At 36.7% G+C, this 25831-nt stretch overlaps 1 protein-coding gene across 13 annotated transcripts in view; it reads left to right on the forward strand.

Moving 5' to 3' along the window:
- BMPR1B (bone morphogenetic protein receptor type 1B) overlaps nt 1-25831 on the forward strand; it is a 395286-nt gene that overhangs the window by 267206 nt on the left and 102249 nt on the right. Inside the window, exon 1 of one of the 13 annotated variants that reach the window (XM_078001804.1) lies at nt 25614-25709. Within the exon in view, the coding sequence (XP_077857930.1) occupies nt 25637-25709 (73 nt within the window). The 5' untranslated portion in view covers nt 25614-25636. 13 annotated transcript variants of the gene reach the window in all.

Here is a 25831-nt window from a genome sequence, read left to right on the forward strand (position 1 = left end):
TGATCCTTAGTTCAAGGCACTTCCCATTAGGCCGCTCCAAAAATATATTTTAAAATGCCGCAAGATGACCCTGCTTATTAATAGCACTGCTGAATTCGAAATTGCTAAATGTGTAAATTAGTCCATGAGGCCAAAACTCTTAGCTACTTGAATAATGATGATTCTATGAGCTAATATATTGGAATCTCCATTTGCTCACTGCACGTTCTTTGTGATTAAAGAAGTAACTTTAACTTGTCTTTATTTTAGAAAGTTCTCTTTCTCTCTTTGATGATGAGAAATTATTGATCTTGACAATTGAAGTTATTTCATGTGTTTCAGGTTAAAATTTTATCTGCCAGTTTAGAGTCTCAGCTTTTTAGGATTTTCCCCACTTTCTAAAATTCTCCTATGTCCTCCTACCTAGGTCAGTTGTTAAGAAAAGTGTAATAAGCCTTATTATATTGGGACAGGGAAGTCAGGTCCTGGTATCTTCATCTGTAACCCATGGCATCTGTTGCTGTGAGAGTTACCTGACAAGGGCTTATTATCATATCATAAATACAACATGAACATGGATAATTCGGTTTACTTCACCAGCTTCCTAAATATCAGTTGTGCCAGTCACAGTTATAGATGCTTGCGACATTGTTGTGAACATGACAAAGTACCCATCCCCAAACTGTTGATATCTAAAAGACAGACAATAAATACAAAAACAAAGATTAAGCCAGATCAAGATTAATGCTCTGAAGAAAATAAAATGAGGTAAAAAGTTGGTAGTTACTTTTACTTAGGATGCTCATGGAACTGAAGCACAAAAAATGAAAATAAGAGGCTGGGTGCGTAGGCTCACACCTGTAGTCCCAGCACTTTGGGAGACCAAGGCGGGCGGATCACGAGGTCAAGAGATGGAGACCAGCCTGGCCAACAAAGTGAAACCCCATCTCTACTAAAAATACAAAAGCTAGCTGGGCGTGGTGGCACACGCCTGTAGTCCCAGCTACTCGGGAGGCGGAGGCAGGACAATCACTTCAACTCTGGAGGTGGAGGTTGCAGTGAGCTGAGATTCCAGCCTGGCAATAGAGCGAGACTCTGTTTCCAAAAAAAAAAAAAATGAGAAAGAGGAAGAAGTAAGTACAGGGACCGTGGCAGGAAATTAGTTTTGGGTGTGTGGGGAAGAGTAATAGAAAGAAAACCAGCATTCATGGAGTGTTTTGCAAAGGGGAAAGTGATAAGAAATGAGGTCAAAGAATTAGATCAAGGCCAAACCATGTAGTTCACGGTAGTGAGTGTGGTTTTGTTCGAAATTGGGAGATGTTAGGCAGGGAAGTCGTGTGTGATTTCAACTTTGTCGTCAGGTCATCTCTTTAGTTGCTTAGTGGAGAACTGTGTCCATGGCAGGATGCAGTGGCGTTAATAGACTAACAAGAGGCTGTTAACAGTAGTTTCTCCAAGACAGATGATGGTGACTTGGGCTAGGGTTTTTGTAGTGGAAGTAGAGAAGGAGTTCAATTTGGGATATATTTTGAATATAGTGCTACTAGGTACAACACTTGTGGAAGCGTAAAGTATGATGATTGACTTGGCATTTTGCACATGAATTGTTTCATAGCCTTCTTGATCTGGTTATGTTCTCAGAAGTTGCCGCTTCAGTAGCTTTGAACATTTTGTTAGAAGGTGAGTGGGACAAATTTTGGAGTTGATCTTTAAATTTGAAAGTGATTTTCAGAAACATCTTTATTAGAAAGATGAATTTTGAATTTTTTCTATATATGTTATAGAACTTTGATCAAAGTCTTAGTTCACTGGAATAGTTTTTTAATATCTGTTTACTATAGGATAGTTTATCAAGATAAATAACATTATTCAAATTTGTGTTATGAATTTGAAAGACTTGATACCATCTTAATAGCATTGTTTTAAGACAGCACATGTAATTGTCAATGAAACATCTGTTTAATTTTTATTAGCACTGGCATAGATTTACAATTGCATGTTGATGTGTCACAAGTACACCTGAAGGTACATCAGGGCCTCTTGTCTAATCAGTGTGTATAGTATTCTTTTGCTCGTTTTATAGAACGAAGAACATAAACTATTATGTGGAGGCATATTATCTGAGTCTTTTAATTTATAACATTTTAATCATGTATGTGAATTACTTGATTCTGAAATCTTAGAAATTTAACCTCAAATTATAGCATTAGGGTTAATCCTAAAATTACAGAAAGGTATGGCCTTTATAACACAATTGTAAAACTATACCTCCTGCAAAATAACTTTCTGTCCATATTGACTGTCCATATTAAGCTTGGTTTCCCACCATTTGTCATTCCAATTATTTTATATTATACATTCTCTGTATAATTACTAGTACTTTTCCTTTTCCTGAAAAATATTGCTTTAATATTCATATAATTTTAGAGGTCATTAGAAATTTTCCCTTAATGTTTAAATTGTTTTAGATTAAAATGGTAATTATGAGGATTAGCCCTAATCTTACTTTTCTAAAATATGGGTAAGGGTGCTGTAGTTGTTTTTCTTTTTTTTTAAGTCTGTACTTTTAAAGAAATGAAAGGAAGATTTTTCCCCTCCCCTCTGCTCCCCTTCCCTACCCCTCTCCCCTCCCTTCCCCTCCTGTCCCATCACTTCTCCCTCCCTGCCTCCCTTTCTCCCTTCCATTCTTATTTATTGGAGGTGGTGTCTCACTCTGTTATCCAGAGTAGAGTGCAGTGACATGATCTAGCTCACTGCAGCCTCAAAATTCTGGGTTCAAGAGATTCTCTTCCCTCAGCCTCCCAAGTAGCTGAGACTAAAGGCATGCCACCACCAGTGGCTAATTTTTTAAAAAAACTTTTGTAGAGATGGGGTCTTGCTGTGTTGCCCAGGGTGGTCCCAAACTCCTGGGCTCAAGCGATCCTCCTGCCTCAGCCTCCCAAGGTGCTGGGATTAAAGGTGTGAGCCACTATGCTCAGCCAAGATTTTTCTTAACTAAATGTTTCAAGTTATCAATAGTACAGACTCTTGCTTCTTTCTCTAAGGCCACTTAAAAAGAGATAGTACTTTTTAAGGGTCAGAAAATCAGCTAGCTTTGTTTGTAAAACATGATGAAATGAAATGCTTATTTCCAAATCTGAAAGAACTTGTTTCCCAATTAACTTAATTTTTTCTTTTGTATTTTATTTAAAAATAAAGTTAGAAGTGAAAGTACTGATTATTTCATAATTTGTTGGCGTCTAAAATGCTAAATCAGTTATCTGAAGTCATCTGATTAAAGATGCAGGAGAAAACCAAAATGTCTGCGCTTCTTACCACCATATCCTGTTTACGTGTGATTCTGAGGGAGGAACTCAGCTTGCATTATTATTTGTCTTTTTGAACTGGATGATAAATGCTGAGCCATCATGTCAAGCCTATTCTGAAGATGTCCAGAGTAACAATAAACCTTTTGTGATGAAAATGGTGTAGGATAGCTATTTACCAACTTAAAAATCATAAACTTACTTGTTACCTATATTTCAATGTGCTTTGCACATAGGCAGTCTTCAGTTTGACTGGGAAAATGTGAGTTAAAGTATCTTAAATAGAATAGAACTGTTTTTACTTTTAGTGTTGTACTTTATTCCCCAGAACACTCAGATAATTAAATGAGTAGATGAAATGCCTGCTTTTATGTGCATATACACATGTATTTTTCAACGTGTTCCATACTTTTTATTGGCAGTGCTAATAACGACCTTTAATCTGTGTATTACTGTCTACTTGATCATTCTAACTATGTCAAAGATCGCCTTGTAGAGGTAAGCTTTCCACTGTAGAAGAGTCACCAAAGTAAAGGAAAGCACACTCTTACTCAAATGATTTAACTTAATGAATATCATCTCTTTAGTGCAGAGGCAATAGAAAGGCAGGGCCAAAAGCACTTACCCCAGGAGGTTATATATAGGATGATTGGAGACATTCCTAAAGACAATGAGGCACTAGCATTGTGTAAGAGGGAGGCTATTTCACTCTGAGGGCTCATGCTGGAATTAACTGGTGTCATTTTGAAGGAGGGTTTTGCTAATTGGCATCTCCCAATTGTATATAATGCCAACACCTTTTTCTATTAATTATTTCCCGTAAGTATAGCTCAGTAAAGCAAAACTCCCTCCAAATGTATAAAAGTTTAAAAGAAACTGTTGGAATTTAATTAGTTTCCAAAAGCCCTATGTGAACTGTAACAGTTGGTTGGTATTATTTGTATAATGTTTTGTTGTTTGACTTTGCAAGCATTATGTTCATGTATTGTGGTGATGGCCTGCTGAGTAATTGCAAGGTTCATTATACTACCAAGACTGTCAAGGGGTATTTATGGATATTCATGTGCAGTGAACCCTTGAACTTGAACTGGTCATTCTTGTCTCCCATGGCTGGAATTGTGTTTACTCTAAATGGCAGGAGAAACTTTAATTATGAAACTAGAAAAAAGACAAAATTACCTTACTTTAAAACGGTAAACAAACTATTAAGAAATGTACATGTGTTTGGCACATTACTATAAAATTGCTATCTCTTTACTGCCAAGGAAACACTTAATAATTCTAAGCTTTAAATTTTTAAAAGATGCCTTGTTTGTGGTAGATGTATGCCTCTAAAATTATTTGTTTCCATGTAAAAAGATACTAGAAATCTACTGTTTCTAATGCAGGAATTCTGTATATCAACAAAATATTAAAGTTGATTAAACAGAATTAAATAATAAAAATTAAAAATATTAATATAAAGCTTAAAATGTGATCCAAGCATTGTACATTACTTAGAAAATGCTTAAAATTGAGGAAGAATTTAAAAAGTAAAATGGAAGTTTTTATATACAGATTTATCAACAAGTAATTATTTGTCAAAGGTAAAGTTTGTCACGATAATTGAAATGATCTCTTATCTGTGTCTCACCACTAGCCTTTCAAGTTCTTGAGAACAGAAACATTTCTTAGTTAATCTATGTATCTTCTAGTTAATCTGTATATCTTCTATTTCTCAATGCAGAGAGCGTATTCAGTGAAATTATATGGTATTGAATTGAGAGCTGAGAGAGAATATGGCACATTAGAGAGGAGTGTAATCAGGAGTGGAATGACATGACTGGACCCTGAGGTACATAAGAGATGGAACTTGAGAATTAGGCAGCACAGATGCTTCTGTTTTCAGAAACTTGGATCACATGCAGAGAATATTATGGATGGATTGCAGATTTGTTTTTTTGAGACAGGGTCTTGCTGAGTTGCCCAGGCTGGAGTGCAGTGGTTATTCACAGGTGCAATCATAGTATACTATAACCTCGAACTCCTGGACTCAAGTAGTTCTCCCTCTTTGGCTTTTCAATTAGCTGGGACTACAGGGACACAGCACCATGCCTGGCTGTCGTTGCAGGATTTTAAGAAGCTATTCTGACCGCAACGTGGATCATGGGGATAGGAGTAGAAAAACAACTCTTTGATTTACCAGTATGGATTATAGTATCCTGGAAATCCAAGTTGAACAAAGAGGTTTAAAAAGATACTCTTAAAAATTGTTTTGACTGGACAGGGTGACTCAATCCTATAATCTCAGCACTTTAGGAGGCTGAGGTGGGAGGATTGCTTCAGCCCAGGAGTTCAAGGCTGCAGTGAGTATGGTCGCATCACTGTACTCCAGCCTGGGTGGCAGAGCAGACTAATGTCTCAAAAAAAAAAAAAAAAAAAAGGTAAAATACTGTAACATAACATTTCTCATCTTAATCATTTATGTTACAGCTCAGTAGTATTCAGTATATTCACATTGTTGTGCAGCCAGTCTCTGCAGCTCTTTTCATTCGGAGAAGCTAAAACTCTTAGTCTACTCAGGTTGCTATCACAAGGTACCATAGACTGGATAGCTTAGACAACAGACATTTGTTTTTCACAGTTCTGGGGACTGGGAAATGCAAGATCAAGGGGCTTGAAGCTTCTGTTCCTGGTCCTGGTGAGCTCCTAACCTCCTGGTTTGCAGCTGGCTACCGTTTTGCTGTGTCCTCACATGGTTGGGGGAGAGAGAGAGAGAGAGAGAGAGTGAGCATGCACACATGTGAGCATGTGTACGTGCAAGCAATACCTGGTTTCTCTTCCACGTCTTGTAAGGACACTAATTCTGTCATAGCGGCCTCACTCTCATGATGATGTCTAAACCAAATTGCTTCCCAAAGGCCCCACCTCTAAATACTGTAACACAGGAAGTGGGGGGCTTCAACATACAGATTTTGAAGGGACACAAACATTCAGTCCATAATATCCTTTATATCTATTAAATAGCTACTCCCTATTTTCCCTCTCTTATCTCCTGGCAACAGTCATTCTACTTTCTGTCTCTATGAATTTGACTCTATATAGCTCATATAAGTAGAAGCATACAATCTTTAATGTTTTTGCTACTAGCTTATTTCACTTGGTGTAATATCCTTAAAGTTTATCCATGTTGTAGTATGTGTCAGAATTTTCTTCCTTTTTAAGGCTGAATAATATTCTGTTGTAGTGTAGACCGCATTTCATTTATCCATTCGTCCATTGATGGACACTGACGATCCAATGGGTTGGTTCCACCTTTTGGCTATTGTGAATAATGCTGCTATGAACATGGGCATACAAATAGGTCTTTGAGACACAGCTTTCAAGTCTTAATTTTTGAGATGCTACCGTACTATTTCCATAGCTGCCACACTATTTTACATTTCCTCCAACAGTGCACAAACGCTCCAATTTCTTCACATTCTTACCAACACTTGTTATTTTGTGTTTTTGATAGTACTCATTCATGTAAGGTAGTATCTCATTGTGGTTTTGATTTGCATTTACCTAGTTATTAGTGACTTTCATGAGCATATTGGCAGTTTTTGTATCTTCGTAAGAGAAATGTCCACTTTTTAACTGGGTTGTTCATGTGTTGTTGAGTTGTAGAAGATTTTTATATAGTCTCAGTAGTAACCCTTCATCAGATGTATGACTGACATATTTTCTTCCATCCCTTAGGTTTCCTTTTCACTGTGTTGATTGCATCCTTTGCACAGAAGTTTTTAATTTTAAAGTAGTCTAGTTTATCTTTTTTTTCCTGTTGTTACCTGTGCTTTTGGTGTTATATCCAAGAAATCATTGTCAAGTACAATATCATGAAGCTTTGCCCCTGTGTTTTCTTCTAAGAGTTTTATAGTTTTATCTCTTATGTTTAGGTCTTTAATCTATTTTGAGGTAATTTTTCCGTATGGTATAAGATAAGTCTCCAACTTCCTTCTTTTACAGGTGGATATCCAGTTTTTGCAATACTATTTGTTGAAAAGACTCTCTTTTCCCTTTTGCATGGTCTTGGCATACTTTACATACAATGCCAGAGCAAAAGCGTTCTAGTGTGGAAATGAGGAATGGCCTAAGTTAAGGCAGAATCTTGGAGACGTACTAAGTAAGTTAGTCATGGAGGCATTTCCAGGAACAGAATGGTGAAACTTAGAGGAGGAACTTAGACCAGCTTCCTGAGCCAGAAAGAAGATGCCTGCAATGTTTTGTTTATTTTTTAAGGATATCGAAGATAGATAATGAGGGAGGTGTTAAAAGCATGGGCAAAGATGAAAGACAGGCACTCCCTCCCACCCCTGGAAATGTAACATATAGTGAGGAAGATGGAGTCCATGATTATAATACAAGGAAAAACAAGTGTTATGGAAGTTCAGAAGAGGAAGCAGTTATTTCTGCTGAGATTACAAATAGAATCTTCCTGAATGTATCTTTCAAATCCATCGAATTTTTTAGCTGAAAGCAACAGACATCAACCATGATTAATTTACACAGGAAACAAAGTTATTAAGAGGACATTTGCTAGCTCATAGACTGTCTGGAGAGATAGGGGAACCAGTTAGAAGAGACACAGCAAAGAACAGTATTTAAAATTTCACATCAGAATGTATCCTGGCACCATTGTCACCGAACTTAGCATATATACACACTTATTTTTTTATTTTTAATTTTTGGTTACATAATAGGTATATATGTTTATTGGATACATGAGATATTTATTTTTATTTCAGTAGTTTTGGGGGAACAGGTGGTTTTTCCTTGCATAGAAAAGTTCTTTAGTGGTGATTTCTGAGATTTTGGTTCACCCATTACCTGAGCAGTGTATGTTGTACCCAGTGTGTAGTCTTTGATCCCTCACCCCTTCCCACCCATCCCTCAGGGTCCCCAAAGTTCATTAAATCATTCTTAATGCCTTTGCATCCTTGTAGCTTAGTTCCTGCTTATAAGTGGGAAATACAATATTTGGTTGTCCATTCCTGAATTATTTCACTTAGAATAACCGCCTCCAACTCCATCCAGATTGCTGTGAGTGCCAGTGTTTCATTCTTTTTTACGGCTTAGTAGTATTCCATATATAGAAGTTTTTAATTTTAAAGTAGTATATATATACACACACATATTTGTGTACATATACATATACATAATTTTAAAGTGTATATATATATATATATACACATACACACACACATACATACATACGTACACACCGCGTTTTCTTTATCTACTCATTGGTTGATGGGCTTTTGGGCTGGTTTTAAATTTTTGCAGTTGTGAATTGTGCTGCTATAAACAGTTTGTACAGTGTTTTATTTCATATAATTTCTTTTTCTTCTAGGTAGATACACAGGAGTGGTATTGCTGGATCAAATGGTAGTTCTATTTTTAGTTCTTTAAGGAATCTCCATACTGTCTTCTATAGTGGTTGTACTAGCTTACATTCTCACCAGCAGTTTACTAGTTGTTCCCTTTTCACCACATCCATGCCAACATCTGTTATTTTTTAATTTTTTAATCATGGTCATTTTTGCAGGAGTAAGGTTGTATCTCATTGTGGTTTTAATTTGCATTTCCCTGGTAATTAATGATGTTGAGCATTTTTTCATACATTTATTGGGTATTTGTTTATCTTCTTTTGAGAATTGTCTAGTCATGTCCTTTGTCCACTTTTCAGTGGGATTATTTGTTTTTTTTCTTGCTGATTTGGTTTGAGTTTCATGTAGATTCTGGATGTTAGTCCTTTGTCAGATGCATAGTTTACGAATATTTTCTCCCACTCTGTGGGATGTCTGTTTACTCTACTGATTATTTCTTTTGCTTTGCAGAAGCTTTTTGGTTTAATTAGGTCCCATGTATTTATCTTTGTTTTTGTTGCATTTGCTTTTGGATTCTTGGTCATGAACTCTTGGTCTAAGCCAATGTCTAGGAGAGTTTTTCCAATGTTATATTCTAGAATTTTTATGTTTTCAGGTCTTAGATTTAAGTTTTTGATCCATCTCGAGTTGATTTTTGTATACAATGAGAGATGAGGATCCAGCTTCATTTTTCTACATGTGGTTTGCCAATTATCTCAGCACCATTTGTTGCATAGGGTGTCTTTTCCCTACTTTATATTTTTATTTGCTTTGTTGAAGATTGGTTGACTTTAAATATTTGGTTTTATTTCTGGGTTCTCTATTCTGTTCTGTTGGTCTATGTGCCTATTTTTATATCAGTACTACACTGTTTTGGTAACTGTAGCTTTGCAGTATAGTTTGAAGTCAGGTAATGTGATCCCTCCAGATTTGTTCTTTTTTCTTAGCCTTGCTTTGTCTGTAGACTCTTTTGTGATTCCATATGAATTTTAGGATTTTTTTTTCTCGTTCTGTAAAGAATGATGATGATATTTGGATGGGAATTACATTGAATTTGTAGATTGCTTTTGGCAATGTGGTTATTGGCACAATATTGATTCTACCCATTCACCAGCATGGGATGTGTTTCCGTTTGTCTGTGTCATCTCTGATTTTTTTCAGCAGAGTTTTGTAGTTTTCCTCCTAGAGATCTTACACCTCCCAGTTTAGGTATATTCCTAAGTATTTTATTTTATTTTTTCCAGCTATCATAAAAGGGGTTGAGTTCTTGATTTGATTCTCAGCTTGGTCATTGTTGGTGTAAAGTAGTGCTAATTTGTGTTCATTGATTTTGGGGATATATGAGATATTTTGATACGGGCATACAATGTATAATAATCATATCAGGGCAAATGGGGTATCTATCACCTCAAGCATTTATCCTTAGTTTTACTCTTTTCATTATTTTAAATTAATAATGTATAATATACATTATTTATTTATATTTATATTTATGTATATATTTAATTATATACATATAATTAAATTATTATTGACTGTAGTCACACTGTTGTGCTATTAAATTTCTCTTTTTAAATTAATTTCTCTCTAACTGTTTTTTGGTACCCATCAACCATCTTCACTCTTCCCACCCCCACAACCCTTCCTATTATGTAATAAACATCATATACCCTCTTTGTCCATGATTTCCATTGTTTTAGTTTTTAGCTTTCACAAATATGTGAGAACATGCAAAGTTTGTCTTTCTGTGGCTGACTTATTTCACTTAACATAATCATCTCCAGTTCCATCTACGTTGTTGCAGATGACAGGATCTCATTCTTTTTCATGGCTGAATAGTATTCTACTGGGTGTATATACCACATTTACTTTATCCATTCATTTGTTGATGGACAATTAGATTTCTTCCAAATCTTGGCTATCCTGAATAGTGCTGTAATAAACATAGGAGTACAGCTATCTCTTCAATATACTGATTTCCTTTTTTTTGGTAGTAGTGGGATTGTTGGATTGTATGGTAGTTCTAGTTTTAGTTCTTTGAGGAACATCCAAACTGTTCTCTGTAGTGGTTGTAGTAATTTACATTCCCACGAACAGTGTACAAGGGTTCACTTTTCTCCACATCCTCGCCGGCATTTGTTGCTTCCTTAGACACCCCAATTTTGCTGCCCACGTTATCAACCCTAGATCTGGATGCTGCCACTAAAACTGGTGCTGCTATTGCCTTTGGAAAATCAATGTAGCTGCTGCTACTGCCGCCACCTCCAATTAGCATGAATGCCCTGAGGTTTTTTCTTGTTAGTTTACTGTAAAGTCTGGGATGGGTACATATGATATAGAGGATTTCAGTCCTGTACTCATGTCCTCGCTGTAGAAGCTGTGAAAGTGAGTATCTGACTTTTTCAGCTTCCATGTTATTGGAGTGCTATCTCCCAGCATTAGAAAATGCCCAACAAATAGGATGGGGGCAGGGCTTAAAGCTAAGTGGTTGCAAAGAATGGAAATATCCATGGAGCTGGGAGAGGTATTGAACAGCTGTAGGAGAAATAGTAATATTTAGATTTGCATTGCTAGAGAGAAATATAAGGTGGTCATTCAGGTAAGTTATTTTCCCTGGTAGTTGAAATGATGTAAACTGAAGCCCTGATATTACTAGGGAACATGTTTGAGAAAAGAGATTATTGGAAAGAATCATTAGCACCTATACTTGTGTGAATGGAAAAGGAAAAACACATGGATAGATAGGCCCTCATCATGAAAACCAAAGGATGAGCTTCTAGCGGATGCCCAGTACATTGTATTTGTTCAATATTCTTTTAAATGAGTGAGGCTCTCCAGAAGGGAAGTACTCTTGAGAAAGGAAGCCCAGAGTTAGTAGTGCTGAAAAGGGTAAAGACTAAGGAAAGTACATTTGTTGACCTTTGAAAGAAGAAATTCATTAGAGTGGTAGGTATAGAAACCAGAGGGCAAGCCAGGATTTGGAAGAAAAAAGTAGTTGGTATGAGAATAATTGATGACATGAGGGGTCAGATCCTTTAGAAAGAGAGAGATAGGGCTTTACAGAGGAAATAGTTGGAAAAAAGGCTTCTTGAATACATATTCAAGTCACTGTTTCCAGTGTTGGGGGAACATAGGTGAACAAGGTGGAAAAAGAGCAAGGCCCTGGGGGTTTTGTACTCAAGTGGGGCTGAGGGGGAGACAGTTAACAATAAACAAAGTAAGCAAATTATGTAGTAGTTAGAAGGTGTTAAGTGCTATGGAGAAAAAAAATAAAGCAGTGTAAGGAGGATTGAGAGTTTGGGAATGGGGTGGTTGTGGTGGTAAAGAGAGTACTAGGTACCTTTCATTGAGAAGGTAAGAATTGAGCCAAGATTTGAAGGAGGCAACGGAGAGAGACCTTTTGGATATTGAAGAGAAGAGCATTTTAGGCAGAGGAATCAGGAGATACAAAGCTCTGAGCTGGAGCATGCGTTGTATGTTTGAGGAACAGGATGCAGAAGGGGGAGAAAAAGAGCCCAATGAGGTAGTAATTGGAAGCCAGATCTTGTGGGGCATTGCCAGCTACCAAAAGGATTTTGCAAGGACATCATAAGCATCTGGTCTAGGATTGGCAACTCTCTTATATTTTCTGTAGCCCAGCCTGAGTTTGGTCTAAAGCTTCTTACACAATTCAGAAAGACATTAAGCTTTATTTCCATAGGCTGTTTCTAGTTGCACTCCCAGAAAGTGATCATCTAAAAAGCAACACAAAGAGATAATGGTCTATAACCAATGTAGAGTGAGGACAAATCCTCTATCGAAAAGGCAGAGGAAAAATTTTGATGAATAATTTATGGTTCTTTTGCCTAACTTCATAAATATTTTTGGTTCAATTTGTCAATTTCTGATTATACACATACCATTTTAATAAAAAATTTAAAATATGTTTAAAGAAAATGTTTCTAAAATAGGAGTTACTCCTTTTGAATGTTCTTGCTTCTCTTTTTTCTTCACACATCCTTTGGTAGAGGTGCTAATGAGATGTAGTGAGGACTCTGAAGTGCTTCCACTATAAACTTTTGGGAGACCTCAGAGAGGAAATTATGGTGACAATTTAAATCACATTGGTGGTCTTAATGGATCTTAAATCATCTGGGTAAATACAGGCTTTACTCATTTTGGTTAAGGTTGAATTTGAATGTTTCATTTGGCATAAACCTTAGGATAACTCACTGCTTGACTAAATTTGTCACTTTTCAGCTGGGTGTTTGGCGGTACAGACATAACCACACAGAGTTCTGACTAACCATAATAAGATGTGTAGAACAAGGTGATGGGATAAAGGAATGCCTCTGTAACTAAGGCTCTTATATTGACAAGAATAGTAATAGAATTTTATATTTTTCCATTGTTATTAGTAGAGAATTGTCTTTGGGTCAGATAGGTCACTGGTTTTATCTGATATCGTGATCACTAAAGCTCGTCCTCTATCTCCATAACTTAAGTTTCTTACTTCTGTTATTTCGTGCACATTAAATATCTTATGCTTTTGCTGTAATGCTCTAGACAGGGCAGAGAATGTAGTATCTCCATCTTAAAGTTTAGGTTTCACTAAAACGAAAGTCTGATATCTCTGTGCTGTGAAATTTTCTGATTCAATGAAATTTGTACATGGGGTTCATTTTACTTCTTCTTTTTCTTTTTTCTTTCTTTTTTTTTTTTTTTTTTTTTTACACAATCTACTTGTTTAAGCATCCAAACCGATCCCCAGTGTTCTGAAAGTTTTCCATGTGTAGAATCTGTTAGAAAGGCTTTAATGAGATTATGAAGAGCTGCTATTTCTCATAAAAAACAAATAAAGGCAGTAAGCAGGTGTGCCATGTTTCTAAGAGCAGGTAAGAGAAGATATGGAAATATGTGTGTGAGAGAGATGAAAAAGTTTAGCACAAGTTTGTTGTCCAGCACACAGCCTGTGGGCCACATGCAGCCCAGGCTGGCCAGGAGGTTCAACCCAAATTTGTAAATTTTCTTAAAACATTATGAGATTTTTTTGCAGGTTTTTTTTTTGGTTTTTTTTTTTGGTTTTTTTTTTTTAGCTCATCAGTGTTAGTGTAGTGTGTAGTGTAGTGTATTTTCTGTGTGGCCCAAGACAGTTCCCCCAGTGTGGCCCTGGGAAACCAAAAGATTGGACACCCCTGGTAGCATGTCATGACTCTGAACCAAAAATCCTGGCATCATTGTTTTTTTTATTTGAAAATACTTTTATATGTACATAGATTTAAAATGCCACCTGAAATAAAAATTAACTTCCTGAAACCTTTATATTTCCTCTAGCATGAGTTTTTGAAGGTTACTGACAGCTAAGTCTACTAGCTAAATGTATAAATCCATAGGACTGATATTTCATAGCACTGTTGAGGTTTCTATGGAAAAACTAGTATGTGGTATACAAGAACAAAATTTTTCTCTACTGCTAGTATCTTCTCTTCTAAGACACTTTTTTCTTATGTAATTCTTATATTTAAATATTTTCCAAATAGTTGAAAACAGATTTTCTAGTAGCTATTCTCATATGGTATATGGAGAAACAGCTTAAGCAAACATTCTTTAAGGGTGTAGATAAGAGCGATACTTCAGATCCTTTTGTGTTAAGTAGAGTTAGTGTTGATATTATCACATCTATTTAAAATTTCATTTTCAATTTACTTATTTTATATCAGTTCAAGTTGGATTTGCATAAATTTTATGCACAATTGACTTTAGGATGAAATAAGAGTTACAGTAATCATTTTTAAGAAATTGGTTTTGATACGAAACTTTGTTCAGCTTTTTATAAACGGCAAATGGGTACTAGAGATGTTGATTTTCTGCTTAGGGATGCTTTAGCACTAATTTGATAAAGAAGAAAATGTCCTTAGAATCCCTTTAAAATAGAGCTTCTGGCAAGTCAGGTTATTAGCTCAATGGTTCATGATAGTGTGTAACTTTAACTTGTGGACTCCAGGAGTCAAAGTGTTAATAATTACAATGTCAGTGTGTATCTGTTGCTATTTAAAAATCAAACACAAACCCTTTATAAGTAGTTCCTTATAGGTGGGACAAAGGAAATCTTCTAGAAAGTTCTCTTGGTGTGAAGAAAACATCTTGTTTTGTTAAAACAAACTCAGACTCTTCCAGTGAGGGAAGGACTACATTACATGACTCTGATAGCTTTATTCGTCCACTCGTGTGCCTTCTAAGCCTACAGTGCTACCTCATGGTACCTCCTAAAGTACAGCCTTATGCAAGGAAGAAAAAACCCTTTCCTCAATTCCAAGGCACCTCACTCTCCTTAGTTGCTTAGAAGGGTCTTTGAGAAACTTATAAAGAATGCAAACATCACACACTGGGGCCTATCATGGGGAGGGGGGAGGGGGGAAGGATTGCATTGGGAGTTATACCTGATGTAAATGACGAGTTGATGGGTGCAGCACAGCAACATGGCACAAGTATACATATGTAACAAAACTGCATATTATGCACATGTACCCTACAACTTAAAGTATAATAATAATAAATAAATTTAAAAAATAAAAAAAAATAAATAAATAAAAAAAATAAAAATAAAAATTAAATTACTATATATGCAAAAAAAAAATAAAAAAAAAATAAAAAAAATATAACAGTAAAAAAAAAAAAAAAAAAAGAATGCATATAAAATACTGCTTTATGTTAATGACAATATATGTATTTGATGTGCAAACCTCCTGGGCCCAAGTGATCCTCCCAGCTCAGCCTGCTGAGTAGCTAGTAATACGGTTGTGCACTACCACACCTGGGTACATTTTTTTGTTTTTAGTAGGGATGAGGTCTTCCTATGTTGCCCAGGTTGGTCTCGAACTTCTGGGCTCAAACGATCCTCCTACTTCGGCCTCCCAAAGTGCTGGAATTACAGGTGTGAGCCACCACACGTGGTCTATACTTGTTTTTTTATAATAAACACTTTACACGCTTTAGAGGAGAGTTCCACCTCGCCATGGGTTGGAAATCCCTGACCTCTGAAGGCACTGCTGTTGCGTGACACAGTGTTTAGTGTCACCTCCTCTGAATCTACAGATTTGGAATTTAGAATATCTGATCCTCCTTTTATGCTCCAGCCCTCAGAATTTCTGGTAGTCATGTTTGCTGAGTGAATCTCACCAGCATCCCAGATTCTTGGAGTCCTCCATCCACTGAATGGACTTTTTTTTTTTTTTTTTTTTTGACCCCAGATATTTCTCCTAGAACAAAAATACATAGGTCCCTACCTAGTGAAGTATTGGTATCTGATCCAATGGATTCCTTTTTTGTTTGTTTTTTTTTTTTGGTTTTTGGTTTTTGGTTTTTGTTTTTGAGACGGAGTCTCGCTCTGTCGCCCAGGCTGGAGTGCCGTGGCCGGATCTCAGCTCACTGCAAGCTCCGCCTCCCAGGTTCACGCCATTCTCCCGCCTCAGCCTCCCGAGTAGCTGGGACTACAGGCGCCCGCCACTTCGCCCGGCTAGTTTTTTGTATTTTTTAGTGGAGACGGGGTTTCACCGTGTTAGCCAGGATGGTCTCGATCTCCTGACCTCGTGATCCACCCGTCTCGGCCTCCCAAAGTGCTGGGATTACAGGCTTGAGCCACCGCGCCCGGCCCCAATGGATTCCTAACCATTTCTCAGGGCTTATATCTTAGGTGTACACAGTATTCTTATCTGAAATTGGGAATGATATTTCCTGCTGCACAGGGCGGCAGTGAGGATTAAATGAAATAATCAGAGTGAGCATCCCTAATCCAAAATCTGAAATACTCCAAAATCCAAAACTTTTTGAGCACCTGCCTAATACCAAAAGTGGAAAATTCTACACCTGACACATTTTTATTGTATTAATGGTATGTCATAATTTTTACTGTTAAGTACTTACATGTGAATAAGTGGGAGAAAATGATTGCTTATTGATAATGTACAAATTGAGAGTCAGAAATAATGGTGATGCCAAACAAACAGAGATTGTCTGTAAGAGTGGCTGACACAGTGACACCTTTGTTCTCTTATGGCTTGATGTATACAAACTTTGTTTCATGCAAAAAATTATTTAAAATATTGTATACAATTACCTTCAGACTGTGTCTGTAAGGTGCATGTGAAACGTAAATGAATTTCATGTTTACCCTTGGGTCCCATGCCCAAGATATCTTATGTTTATGTAAAAATTCCAAAATCTAAAAATCTTTGAAATCCAAAGCAATTCTGACCGCAATCATTTTAAATAAGGGATGCTTAAACCTGTATGTTAGGTACACAAATAGTGCCTCACAAACAGTAAAAGATGGCCAAATAGTATGGATCATGATCATTATCATTGTTGTCATCATGATCCTAGCTGTCATCATTCTGAGTTCTATCTGGAAATAACTACACTAGTCTTGCCTGGGTTTCTTGCTTCCCATCTCCTGCCAAGACATCTTCCTCTCATTCCAGTTCAGTTTCTTTCCTGAGATAGTCATATTTTCCAGGTGATAGTTTACTCTGTAATGATTAACATAAAGAATAACCTCACAGTTTATCTGTCACCTAGTTCCCTGTTACTAGGGTGCAAGTCTGACCTCATGGTCTTTTAGTAGCATATCACTAAAACCAAATAATAAACTAAAGATCCATGCAAGAATAATGCATATATAGAGGCAATCTGGAGGGTTTGTTGTTGTTGTTGTTTTAATTGGCAAATTTACTAAGTTAATTTTCTTTGGTAGTTTAATCATATAAGTTACCTTGAATTCTCTTCCTGCTCTTTTAATGTTCATTGCCTTGTTGTCTCATGAATTGTTTTGTAAACCTTTGTGTCTAATCTTATTTTGTGCACAGGCCATGCATATAATTATTATATTCATAGCATGACATTAGCTTTTAAAAAGAATTTTGTGATCGCTAGGTAAACGATATTGTAGTAGATTTAAAGTATCAATCTATCATCAAATTCCATGAAGCATCTTTGTCTGATGGATTTGATTGTGCTGTTGCTGAAATCATGCCCTCCAAGTATAGAGTGTTGCAATATTTTAAGAGAACACAGTTTGGGGCTTATTTGTTCTTTTTCAAAAGCTACCTCAAATTCCTGGCATGAGCTGTGGGGAGGGGCAACAATAAAAGACAAACATTAGAAGCCTGTTTCAGAAGGTATCATCGTATCTACACTATAATATTGGGGCTCTTGCCTGTTAGTAATGACAGTATTTGTGTTAGGTGAAAAATGGTTTGTGCTGTTGACTAGTCTTCAGTTTATTTAACTATGCTCAGTTTTGTAACAAATGTATGTCCTCTATTTTATAAATGCTTTAAAAATATGTTTTGAGCATGATTGTTATAAAAGAAATTTTATATTTTTGGTTTTTAAAATATATACTTAATAAAATGTCTTCAGGAAAGAAAATATAGCAATCTGCTAAAGCTATTGAGACCTGGTTTATAACAAAAGTTTTGAGATTTTAAAGCTGAAATGAAATCTGGTTGTCTCTTTGTATACGAATTGTTTTTGTTGCCAGTAGTAACTATAGAGAATTTTTTGAAACAGCACCCTTTTAATAACAATGGTCTCCCCAAATATATTGTGGCATAGCTTTAAACTTTATTAAGTCTGTCTTGGACTCCCCCTTCCTCTCCCTGAGTAAATGGAAGAAAAGTTTGGCAGGCTCCATGCTGTGCACTTGATTGATGTCCAGAACATCTGAAGGACTTTTGTGTCCTGCCTGCTCTCCATGAGTGCATAATGTGTGAATACTTAAAGAAGGTCAGCCCTTATCACATGTAATCTAGGCCTGAAAGCAGATCAACAGTGACAGTCATATCCCGTAAGTAAGAATACAAATCATCCTCTACATGCTTTAGACAAGTTGTGGGATATTTTTTCTCTCTTTTTACCCCTTCCCACTCATGGAGGACCTTGGCAGAGCAATGAAAGCAGAGAGAAGACGTGCTCAGAATAATGTGTCACTCGTTCAAGGGAGAAAGGGATTGTTTATTTGTAATAATGTGATGGTCTTTCACTCTGCAGCTGAAGGGAGCTTTGGGTTTTTAATGACTAGTGATGTGGAATGCTGCAAATTAGAATGGGGTGGGGAGGCAGGAGGCAGCCTGAAAGAGGGCTAAAGTTGTGGTCTTTATAAACTCCAAAGTCAGGAAAAAAGTTTTTGTACCGTGGCCTCCATTGTTAATTTTTTTTTTTTCTCATAGTGGAGTAGCTTTTTATGATAGTATGTAAGTGTTTAGTTAAAAGCCAGAATAATAAAACGAATTACCAGTGCAGTTCTGAGGTCACTTTTGTTTTTGGTACAACATGTATGAAAGTTTGAAAAACGTTTTAGTGCAAAGCTCTTGGTAGGACCTAAAAGGCTATGGCTTCCAATAGGAAGAAGGAAATAACTGTTGTTATGAGTGTGCCTGTGTGTTTGGACAGAAGTTTAACTGAAAAGTAAATTTTATTCCAAACAGTATTAGCAGGGATGTTCACATGATAAAGAAAATAACACTCATAAATTTAAAAAAAAAAAAATAATAACACTCACCTTATTGTTCTCATTAAGAATAATAAATATATTATTATGTTTTCTTAGATACCAAGGAAAATATTTTTCTTCTTATTTCCAAAACTTTATTAGTTTCCTTTGAAATATAATCAGCTGCAAGGAGTAGTAGCTGTCAGTTTGCACAATGGAAAGTAACCTGTGCTTACCTCCAGAAATGAAGACATTGCTCCCCATGTGTGTAGGATAAAATCAAAACTTCTAATTATTGGCTACAAGGCTCTTCCTAACCTCCCCAGCCTACTTTTCCAGCCTAATTCCCCTGCTCTCTAGGCATATCGAGCTTCTCCTGTTCTCTGCAAGCACTGCTCTTTTTCTTACTCATATACGTACTATACTGCATGTTTTCTTTGCCTAGATTTTCTTTGCCTTCCCTTCACCCAGTGAATTCCTACTTACCTTTGAAGACCCGGTTCAAATGCCTCCCCCACGCAAGTCCAACCCTCACCCTCAGGCAGAATTAATCTTTGTTTGTTCCCTGGTTTTTCCATGTTTCCTCAGCATAGCAGACAGTTACTGTACTGCATTGTCATTATTGGATTGTATGTTTGTCTTCACCCACTAGAGGATAAGCTTTGTCCTGAAGGCAGGTGCTGTCTCTTTTTAATGTTCTCACGTCCATTCAGTAGACACAATCCCCCCAAATATAGCAAATAGTGAATGTTTTTGAGATAAAAACTGTATATAAACATAAAATCAGGAGATTTGGGGAGTTTCTATGTGAAAATAAATCACAAATTGAAATTGGTAGCAAGGTAGTCTCCATTTAAAATTCTTCAGTATACTTCTACTTCAAATGCATGGATATTTAATGAATTAAGTAAAAATGAATTGGATTAAAATAAATATTTAGTTTTTCAGGTATAATTTGACTTTTTTTTGAGGTGAGGTCTTGCTGTATTGCCCAGGCTAGTCTCGAACCCCTGGGCTCAAGCAGCCCTGTTGCCTTGCCCTCCCTAATAGCTGGGACTATAACCAAGGACAAACCACTGTGTCCAGCTTTAATTGAATTTTTAAAATCTCGACTTGAGATATTTTGTATCCTTGATTTAATGATCACACTGTTTGTGATAGGAACAACTCGGCAAATGTTACATTGTAGCCTATTATATTAGAGAACATTATTTTTATTAGCAAAGCTTTTCATGTGGGAGGCAAGAGAGAGATTAGTGAGAGTTGTCAGGAAATTACTAACATTTTCTGCTGTCTTCCTATGTTCTGGGTACTGTGTTCAGTAGTCTGTATTCCTTCATTTATTTAGGGGTAATTAGCAGAGGGTTTAAATAATCTGCCCCAGATTACACACAACACAAATAGGCCCTTTCTGCTGTATAGCAAAGACTCTGTAAATCTGGAATGTGTGAATGTCATTAGTAAGAATTCTGCAAATGACAAACGGTGATGTCCTACTCATATTAGTAGTACTCTCCATAGTGCTCCTTTTTCCTTCCTTTGCCCTTCTGGCAGGTGTACATTTTCAAATGGTGACCTTTCTTTCAATCTTCTCTCAGAGCTTTCTTTGAAGACTCATTTGGTATATAAATTAACTTGCAAAATTAAGTTGGCTATCTCAGTAGAAGAAGAACGCCTCAGACATAAACCATTGTTATTCTCCTTTCCGGTATTTCTTCCTGTAGGTAAAGATGTAATTGAAGTCGAATCTATTGGAGCAGTTAAGTGAATCTGTGATGAAAGCTGCACACGCAGGTATATAACCGTTTGGCACATTGGTTCTTTCTCTGCTGTCAACTCTGTGGTTAGGAGATTGGGAGCGAATGTTTAACTGCTATGAAACCCATTTTTTAAAATAAACTTTTTATTTTATAATTGATTTAGAAAATTTCCAAAGGTAATATAGAGTCCTCATCTACCCTTCACCCAGTTTCCCCTGCTATTAATATTTGACCTTACTTTGGAGCTCTATATGTGTCACAGCTAGGAAAGGAACAATTGTGTATTACCAGCAACTAAGCTCCAAACTTTATTCAGATTTGTTTCCTCTCTCCCTTTTCATAATGCCATTTTTGTCTGTTCAAGGATCCTGTCTGGAAAACCACTTTGCACTTAGTCAACATGTCGTCTTACTCTCTATTGGTTTGTAACTGTTTTTTTACACTTTCCTTGATAGTTTTAAGAAGTGATGATCAGATATTTTATTTAATATTTCTGAAATGGAGTCGACCTGATGTATTTCTCATAGACTGGGGTGGTTGATGTTGAGGAGGTAGACCATAGAGGTGAAGTGCCATTCTCATCATATCAGGGGTACCAGTTGTCAGCATGGCTTGTCTTCAGTCATGTTAACCTCGATCACCTGCCCAAGGGAGTGTTTGCCAGTTATTCCAGTGTAAAGTTATATTCCTTTTCATACTGTACTTCTTGGAAGCAAGTCACTAAGCACAGCTTAGAGTCAAGAGTGGGGTTGATTAAGCTCTGCTTCATGGAGTGAGACTATCTAAATATATAAATTTTTTGAATTATTCTGAAAGGGAAATTTTCCCCATTCTACCATTGATTTACTTGGTTATCCAGTTACTAAATCTTTATTTTAAAGATAATTTCAACCTTTATTTTAGATTCAGAGGGGAAATGTGTGGGTTGTTACATGGGCATATTGTGTGTTGCTGAGGTTTGGGGTCCAATTGATCCAGTCACCCCGGTAATGAGCATAGTACCCAGTAGTTTTTCAACCCTTGGCAGCCTGCCTGTCTCCTTCCCCACTCCAGTAGGCCCCAGTGTCTGTTGTTGCCATCTTTATGTCCAAGTGTACCTAATGTTAAGTTCCCACTTTTAAGTGAGAATATGCAGTAATAGGGATATATCTGTTCCTGTGTTAATCTGCTTAGGATAACGCCCTCCAGCTGCATCAGTGTTGCTAGGATTTTATTCTTTTTTATGACACTAGTATTCCATGGTGCATATGTACCATATTTTCTTTATCCAGTCTACTGATGATGGGTACCTCGGTTGATTTCATATCTTTGCTACTCTCAGTAGTGCTGCAATGAACACATAAGTACCCATGTCTTTTTGGTAGAACGATTTATATTCTTTTGCGTATATACCCAGTAATGGTTTTACTGAGTAGAATGGTAGTTGGTAGTACTGTTTTAACTTGTTTGAGAAATCTCCAAACTGCTTTCCATGGTGGCTGAACTAATTTATATTCCTACAAACAATGTATAAGCATTCCCTTTTCTCCTCAGCCTTGCCAGTATTTGTGAATTTTTGACTTTTTAGTAATAGCCTTTCTGACTGGTGTAAGATGGTATTTCACTATGGTTTTGATTTGCATTTCTCTGATAGTGATGTTGAACATTCTTTTCATGTGTTTCTTGGCCTTTTGTGTGTCTTCTTTTGAGAAGCATCTGTTCATGTTGTTTGCCCACTTTTTAATGTGGTTATTTGTGTTTTGCTTGTGGAATTAGGAAACCAGTTCTTGACCTGGTACAGATAGGGGCTTAATTAGATTGGATGTTGGAAATTAAAATATAAACTATAGATAAAAATATGTACATTAGGGTGAGTGGGTTAAATCATAGGCAAATCTGGGTTGTTTTGCTAAATTAGACTTTTGATCTACATAATAAGAGTTTCATGAGATTTTGTTGAACCAAGTAGTCAGGGGCCTAATATGCCATTTATAGAAGATCCCCTTCATTGTTGGCACCCAGCATATGTTAATAAATAAGTTAAAAATGGAGGAAATTAATAGGTATACATTTTGATTTTTTAAAATATTGCTAAATGAAAGAAATAGGTATTAGCAAAAAGTTTGACTAAGTGGAAACCTCTCCTCATACGTTTAATCTTGTTTTCACTCTCCTTCACCTAGTTGGAAGGTGAGGTTCAGAGATTCATCCTACATGCTGAAGTCCAAAAGTCTTTTTGGAGATGGGGTCTTGCTCTGTCACTCAGGCAGGATTGTAGTGGTGTGATCATAGCTTACTGCAGGCTGGAAATCCTGGCCTAAAAAAATTCCTCCTATCTTAACTTCCCCAATAATTGGGAATACAGGTATGACCCACCATACCCAGCTAATTAAAAAAAATTATTTTAGAGATAGGGTCTTGCTATGTTGCTCAGGCTGGATTGAACTCTTGGCCTTAAGTAATCCTCTTGCCTCAGCCTCTCAAGTAGCTGGGATTAGGGGTATGAGTCTATGTGCCCAGCATAATTTTTTTTTTTTTGAAATTCATATATTCCAAACTCTGTAACCTATATTCAAAGTCCTGCACAATTTGGTTCCACTCTGTCTAGCTTTCTTTCCAGCCACTTACTAATAGGAGCTGTCTGTTCCAGTAAGATTGTCCTCATGCTATTGCACAAATTGAAAATTCATATCGACCTGTAAACCTTGCTCATATAATTTCTTTCCTCTCAACTTCTGTATTGCTGTGTAAGTTCAATTCATCTTTCAGCATCCAGCTCTCCCTGCAGTCTGGGCCCAGTCTGTTCCATCCTCTGCTTGGGATTTCCATGTTTATTCTGTTGGGGCCACTTCATCTTAAAATGTCATACATTTTTACTTAATTATTTCTTATATACTTATTTTGTGGTATTATAACCTTCTTGAGGAACCAAGTCAGCTTGCACATAGTTCAAAATCAGAAATGGTTGCTGATGTGAATTCTTTGGAACTGAATTAGGATTCTGGGGAGAGAGCAGAGATTCTGTCTTTAACTTTCAGCCATTTATAGAAGCCCATATTGGGGAAATGTGAGCAGTGGGAGCTGTCCCACATTTCAGCTATTCACTTCTTGCCCCAAAGCTCAAGGCTGGATTCCAAATTGGCAGTGGAACCATGTTGTGAATGTGGCTCTGAGCCCAACATAGAAGGTTTGAAAAGCAGATTCTATTGCTTGATTTTTGTCTGTTTTTCCCACATATCCCTCTGCTCCTAATCATCCTTACTCATTTTACTATATACCAATCTCTTTTCCCAACTAAAAGGGATATGGATAAGTATTACTCAAAGACAGTTCTTTTTAATCACCACCAACTTCCATGTTTCTGATAACTAAGTTGCATGGCTTCTGTGAAATGCAGAATGTGTCGTTTATTAAGCTCAGAGTAGTTTAAGATTTCCTACATGGTTAAAATTCTGTATTTTGGTTAAATTTCATGAAAGTACTTATGAAAGTATAAATTGAGAGTGTTGATTGGTTGTAGTATGTGTAAAATCATCAAAACAAAACATTGTTGGACTTTCCTAAACTGGAGAGTAGATTTGAATGGTACCTAGTGGAATAGTGCTGGGAGGTGCAGGATGGGGTCAGGAGCAGGGGCAAATGAGGGGTGTCTTTTGAAAGTGAGAAGAAAGCAGAGATTCTTTTTCCAAGAAAAGATTTTTTAAAATATCAAGTAAACGTATAATGATGATATCTAGATATAACCATTGTAATACATTTGCTACTCTACTCATAAATCCTTTTTCAGATAAACTCATGGGATTTAATAATAACCTCTGTTTGTATTTGTCTGTGGTAACATTGTAGTTTCTACATATACTGACAATTCATTTATCTTTCTTGGTGTTCTTTTATTATTGACAGTTCTCAGAGTAAAACAAAAACAAATTTGAAAAAATTTCTTTATCATTCAGTATCATGGCAAATGAAACTTCACAAAAATGTTCATAATTTACATTGAGAAACAGTTACAGTTAAAATCTAAAAAGTGGAAAAACTTGCAATGGTTTTATTTACATAATAAAGTCGGTTAGGTTAACAGCACTTAAAACTATAGTCATAACTGAAATATCTTAACTTGCAACATTTATTAGTGATTACTTTTACATGTGACCCTTTTCATATCTGTGCACTTGATTCAAGGGTATTATTTATCTGTTGACGTAGTGTGAGTAAACTGCTGTAACATAATACTTTGATCTGTTGCACTGTTTCTGGCATTTCGTTAAGTAAAAATATTATTTCTTGTTTTCTTTTTACATTTCTCAGTTAAAATTCTTAGCAGAGAAAATAAATGTTGGTAAAAGAAACAAACTATTTTATGACAGCAACGTTTTAAATGAGGTTTGCTATGGATTCCCCTCATAGCTGCCTGAGAGATTTGGGGGACATGAGTGTTGCCAGTGCAGAGTGAAGCCCCGGCGTGTGCTAGCCCTTGTGTGGGCAGCTGCGTCAGGCTCCTTTCTTAAGAAAACAATCCAGCTCAGGGTCCTCACCGCCCTTTGTTGTCCTCCCCACGAGGTGATCAGTTGAAGTCTCTGTGGTGACAGAACCAGTTTGTAACAGGCTTGTCTTTCACGGTCCTGTCTCAGGGTTGCTGGCAGGCTTGCGAGAAGATCTGACAAGAGTGGCAGCAGAGGAGTCTCAGTGAAAGACGGAAAGGCAAGAAACAGGAGGCTTAAACAGGCAGGGCACATTGACTGCTCTGCTGCTGCAATGGGTTGGCTGGAAGAACTAAACTGGCAGCTTCACATTTTCTTGCTCATTCTTCTCTCTATGCACACAAGGGGTAAGAAGATCAGTGCCCTCCACTATAGTGCTGACAAGGCTGAGTTAGAGTCTGATTTCGTGGCTTTTATCACAGAAGGGAAAGTTCAGGCCAGAAGTTCAATGTCTATAAAGTTCCATCCC

This window comes from Macaca mulatta, chromosome 5 (genome assembly GCF_049350105.2).
Source record: "Macaca mulatta isolate MMU2019108-1 chromosome 5, T2T-MMU8v2.0, whole genome shotgun sequence".
NCBI classification, from domain to species: Eukaryota; Metazoa; Chordata; class Mammalia; order Primates; family Cercopithecidae; genus Macaca; species Macaca mulatta.